The 5748-nt window shown below is 44.5% G+C and overlaps 1 protein-coding gene across 4 annotated transcripts in view; it reads left to right on the plus strand.

Moving 5' to 3' along the window:
- The first annotated feature begins 827 nt into the window (after window positions 1–827).
- Window positions 828–5748, plus strand: part of uts2r (urotensin 2 receptor) — a 49793-nt gene continuing 44872 nt past the window's right edge. Inside the window, exons 1-3 of one of the 4 annotated variants that reach the window (XM_011473483.3) lie at window positions 830–1071; window positions 2615–2691; window positions 4427–5142. In XM_011473483.3, coding sequence (XP_011471785.1) covers window positions 4429–5142 — 714 coding nt within the window. In that variant the 5' untranslated portion in view covers window positions 830–1071; window positions 2615–2691; window positions 4427–4428. Of the gene's footprint in view, window positions 1072–1785; window positions 2692–4426; window positions 5143–5748 lie in introns of those variants that run through there. The other 3 variants (XM_011473481.3, XM_004086803.4, XM_011473482.3) reach the window with 3 other exon arrangements.

Genomic DNA, 5748 nt, shown 5'->3' on the forward strand with positions numbered 1-5748 from the left:
AAATGCAGAAAGAGGTTCACTAAATTGCTTTCATTAAGTTTGCTATGTTTTTGTAACACAGATCATTTGTTATTGGGACTCTGAACAATCTTCCACTAGAGGTTTCTAAAGTGGTACTAAAGACAAATCCCTTTTCATCTGATTTTTCCCTCTCTTCATAATCTGCATTAGCTTCCATTTCTCTTCATCGGTGGAGGTTCTGCACAGAAATGTGGCGTGTAGTCCGGCATTCCTTCTGTATGCACTGTACTCGGCCAATAAATCTGATTCTGCCTCTGCTTTCAGTCGTGCCGCCTCTTTTCTCCTCTCAGTGTCTGATTGAGTCCATTGAGCATCCGTCTCTGCAGGCGCAGAGAAAAGCCGGCCCGTCCTTTTCACACGTGACAGGAGGACAATGAGTCCACGCTTTGGCTGTCGGTCCTCGAGCTTTGACTTTTGGGTTTTCTTCATTTGATTGTGGGATTCATGAGAACAAACGTGGACAGTTGAGGCTTTCCAAACTTTGAGGCACAAAAAAGCATGTCCTGCATCTCACAGAGAAAATACAGACTTAGGAGTGAAAATGCAATCAGCAAGCCTGCATATTCCCAAAGAAAGTGGACTGAATGGAATGGTTTAACTTTGAAATGGTGTCATTCCCTGTCTATAACGCAACACTTCCAAAATAAATCAACTTTGACAAGTTTTACTTCATTTAAAAATCAATTCAAAGTCCCACTCCGACTATCCTGAGATCTAGTTCACTAAAGTTCATAGTGTCTGTATTTTCTGAGGCGGAGTCACCTGGAGTCACATTATGGATTGGGAAAAGGCCAAAGTCCTCCGCACTCAGGACAACAAACACCACAGATGGATTATGGAGCCGGTGGAAATCCGAGAGCGAACCCAATCTTCCATGAATCAGGATGAGGGGGCCGTCATGCTCTATCACACCTGGAGCAACATCCTCCAGCAGAAAACAGACATCCAGCTGGACAGATGACTCAGGCCGTATTCATCTATTTTTATATACGTCACATCACTACCATCTGATGGCGACTCAGACGCAAGACAGCCGTCCAAACATGTCAGGTATGTGGAAGAAAACACAACCGTGTCTGATAGAAGAACCCAAGAAGTCAGTTATCCTCAGATCCATTTGTAAAGCATTCCTAGTGTTCTTTTAATTAGAAACAACACACTTGTGTCTTTTTCTGGGACAGAATCTGCAGAGTAACAGGAGATCATCAGAAATTCACCCGAGTTGTGGGCGGGACTGTTGGTGTGGAGTAAGCAGCGAGACCATCCATTCACGCTCTCTCACGCTAGCTTACAGCCCCTCACACCCCAAAACCTAACTTTAGCGGTGAAACAAAAATGGCAGCGATATCAGATCTATCCATCCGAACACGTTAGATCCAGATTCCAGCTCAGAGGAGGAAAACAAAGACGCTCATGGATCTATTTGTCTGACAGTGAATGCATCAGAATGGGGCGGAGCAGGGAGCTGGTGGTCTGCCATGGTAACTTGAATGTCACACCTTCAAGCTTTTCAATTGGCATTTTTCCATCTGCTCCTGATTCACCACGATTTGAATTAAGACACTCAGAAATCCTCTTAATTTTAATTCTCTTCATAAATGTCCTCCATCATCAGAGGAATGCTACCAAAAACAAAATAAAAAACACGTTTTTCAGCTTTGGTCATAAAAAGCACTAAAACCCTTTTGTTACTTTTTCTCCCCAGATCCGTTTTCTCTAAAGAGTTCATGTCAGTTACTTTTTTAATGAAGCACTTAAAAATGGAAGATGCCTGGCCAGAAACTTATCAGAAAGGGTTGATAGACTTTCTTGGATCCCACTCTGGTTCCGTTTGTGCGTCTGTGCTGTAGCGTCTGTTGCGTTGTGTTGTAGAAACAACACTCCTCATCCGTGGACGTCTGCCAAGCCTTCAGTGATATAATTGTTCTGCCCCAGATCTCCCTTTCAGATCAGAGGTCTGTCATTTGTCATGGGGTTTGTTATCGCAGACCGTTTGGCTAAATAAAGGGCCAAAGACGGCGTTTCATTTGGATGGTTTGTCCTGCATCACCTTAAGTGATTGCTCTGCTGATAAGTGACATTGACCGTGACACAGTGGGCTCTAAACGATGGAACAAATGAGCGTCTGTCTCTTTACACCTGTGATTGATGTGCTGCATGAGTGAGTGGAAAGCAGCAGGGCTGCTCTGCTGCTGAAGCCCCGGCACATATCAGCTCGTGGCACTCGCTGCATGGAAATAGATGGCAAAGGGGCTGGAGAGCGAGCGCAGCACATTTCCTGCATACCTCTCTCCTGCCTGTTCTCCCCGTCTTCTCCCTCCCACTTCGGAGCGGCTCCTCTCCTCTCTGCTGCTTTTCCTCCTCAAAGACAGGAGCCTCCGTGACCGGCCGTGGAGAACTGCTGTCCTCCCCCATTATCCCTTCATTCATGGTTTCCCTCCTTTTCTGAAGCGTTGATTGGATGTGGATTCGTTGGCCACAGATGTCCCTGCTCAGGTTCTCTGCTTGGATGCCGTCTGCTGCACTTGGGACAGGGTGACGGGAGAAGAACTTAGCAATCATCACAGCTTTCTGGTTGAATCTGCTCATTTAGCTGCTGGGAGACCTGTCACCGATGGAGGGGAGTTTGCTGTAATGGATGACTCATTTCCACTCCTCGGTCAGCTGGAGGTAGATTGTTTTCTCTTCTTTTTGTTTCACCTGCGTTTTCCTCTTTCCAGTCACACTTCAGGGTTTGTGGAGACTTTCGCAGAGTGTCACATTTTTACAGTAGGTGTGAAGTTTGGAGGAGCAAAGCGAGACGAATCGTGGCTGATGAAAGCTCGGCTGAGTTTTGATCCTTCCGCTCCAAAAGGGGAGTCCAGTTAAGAATCTGTCTATTTAATAGAATCCAGACAATCCATGTTTGCACTGAGTCAAAGGGAACTTCAGACACAAAGTGGTTAAAATTGTTTTCCCCAAACTCCAGATGTGCAACCAATTTAGAGGAGGAGACCAGAAAATTAGTGACATACCGTTTGAAATATTAACCAGGTCTAGTTTGTTTTGGATCAATTCCTGTACAAAAGTCTCGTTAAGATGTTTTCTGTCTGGGTCGTGTTTTTAGCTGGAAGCTGAAATCTTCTACACTTTTAGACTTCAGGTGTCTGGTAATCCTCTTGGACTCCAGCAGATCACAGCTGAATCCAACATATAGAGGAGAATGACACCAAAAACCCTTTAATGTAACCTCTTTGTCCTTCATAGGTCATTGACATTCAGTCAAGACCTGGACTGAATTGGATTTTAAAAATCATAATTAGTCCTAGGTCATGAACTGGCACTTTGTTATAAACTGAATTGAGTAAATTAATTGTGTGATTAAACCCAACAGCATGGAGGTCCACATAAATACAAAGAAAAACAAGATACGGTAGTTTGAAAATGGCTTCAAAATGTCCTAAAATATTGATGCAACTCAGTGTAGTAATTTAATGAAAGGTCTTTTCCTCCTAGAATGAGGTCCAAACAACAGGCCATTTAGTCTGACTGTAGTCCAACTGCAGTCCAGCGTTCTCACCATCCATAACAACGTAGAGCTGAAAGTTAATGCCACCCCCAAACAGTAGGTGGCAGTAAACTCAATAAATGGAGGAAGAAATGTTTGTGGACTTTAAAAAAGAAGACGAATAATGGAACCAAAACTGTTTTATATTCTTCACCATTGTAGAGAAAAATGCTGTTTTTTGTCTTTAATACTGCCGCTGTTGCAGACAGACAGAAAATAACATGCTCTTTACACTACTGGAACTCTTAATGTCATTTTGACGGATTCTGGAAGCTGCGGAAACCAGCTTTGCACCAAAATGTAAGACGTTGCTGATGTAAAGCTACTTTTCTTCACTTCAGAATCCGCTGGAATTTCATTAATTGGGCCAAAAGTTAACAAAAATAACAAATCAAAACACAGAAGCTACAGTTGCAGTGTTAAAAGGTTACAGGTCAAGTGATTGATATCATTTATGTTAGAGTATTGTCTTCTGGCTGTGATTAAGCCAGATGGAATCCACTGGACGGTGCTCGAATCACCTATGCTAGTCAGCCTTGGCGGTGTTTGTTTAGTTGTACCCAAGTGCGGAACAGAGCGATCATGCTAGCCCAATATATTTGGGTGTGCTTCATATAACCGTATGGAAAAGGCTCTCACTCTGTAAAGGTTGCCTTTTGTTATGTGTGCTTAAATATTCTCGTCTTTAATTAGTCGCGATTTAGCTCTACAGCTCTCTGAACTCCCTCAAAAGTGGCAAAGCGGAACAGTCACACTTTTTCACGTCGTAAATCCATCGTGGTTTGGGACAAATTTGTTACGTCCGTAATAAATGAGACACTTCAAAAATAAATAACGTTCATGTTTCTTCTCGTTTAGGCATGACAACCATGTCCATGGAGCCTGTGGGAGTCCTGGTGGAGAGAGCCACCAACGCCACCGCGCCGCCTTTGAGCTCGCTTGAGGACTCAGCTGCTACCTTCACCATAGGAACCATCCTCTCCATCATGTGCCTGGTTGGAGTTTCAGGGAACATTTACACGCTGGTGGTCATGTGCCACTCTATGAGGGCTGCAGCCTCTATGTACATCTATATCATAAACCTGGCTATGGCAGACCTGCTGTATCTCCTCACTATCCCCTTCGTGGTCTGCACCCACTTTCTGAAGGGGTGGTACTTTGGGGATGCCGGGTGTCGCATACTCATCAGCATGGACTTCCTGACCATGCATGCTAGCATATTCACGCTGACAATCATGAGCACGGAACGCTACTTCGCAGTCCTCAAACCGCTTGATACAGTCAAGAGGTCTAAAAGCTACAGGAAGGCCATAGCTCTGCTGGTCTGGGCAGCCTCTCTGATTCTCACCCTTCCAATGATCGTAAGCATCCAGCTGATGACAGTGGGCACCAAGGCCATGTGCCACTCCACCTTATCTCCACTCTCCTACAAAGTTTACATCTCCTTCCTGTTTTGCACAAGCATCGTGGCTCCGGGACTGATCATCGGTTTTCTCTACATCCAGCTGGCACGCACCTACTGGATTTCCCAAACAGAAACCTTCAAACAGACCAAGAAACTGCCCAACCAAAAGGTCAGTGAGCCAAAAAAAAATGTAAATGTTAATGCAAACGTTGGTGTCCATGCTATGTACCGTAGTTTTTAATACAATTCTGAATATATGAACACAGGAATTTGACTCTTTAAACCCATAAATCCCTAAGATCAAAGCCTTAGTCACATGCACCCGTATGGGGGGGCTGACCCGAGTGAGTTCTGTGAGTTTTTGGGTTGTCCGGGCCGTAGAGGGTCATAGAGAGAAGCAGCTGCATCTTAAGGGGAGTGCAGGTGTGTCTTGCAGTTCCCTTGAGGTTCGTACCTTATGGGATGTCATGAAAATGGAACATACCATTGTCGCACGTGTGGGAAGTGCATAGTGAAGTATTCGTAAGTTACACGCACTTATGACGTACGGGTGATGTTGTTGTACTGTCTCCGTATGCCACTCTATTCGTTATCAAAACCTTCTCAGAGGAAATGTTACTTCTGGTGGAAAGGTGCTTAGAAAAGCATAAATGTAGATTCCCGTACCAATCGCGTGATAGCGGCTGGTTTCATATCCAGATTTCTCCATTTCACTTCGTTCCAAAGGTGTTCTTTAAGAAAAGCTGCAGTCCCCAGGGTACCAGGACAGTATCAA

This window comes from Oryzias latipes, chromosome 19 (genome assembly GCF_002234675.1).
Source record: "Oryzias latipes chromosome 19, ASM223467v1".
NCBI lineage: Eukaryota > Metazoa > Chordata > Actinopteri > Beloniformes > Adrianichthyidae > Oryzias > Oryzias latipes.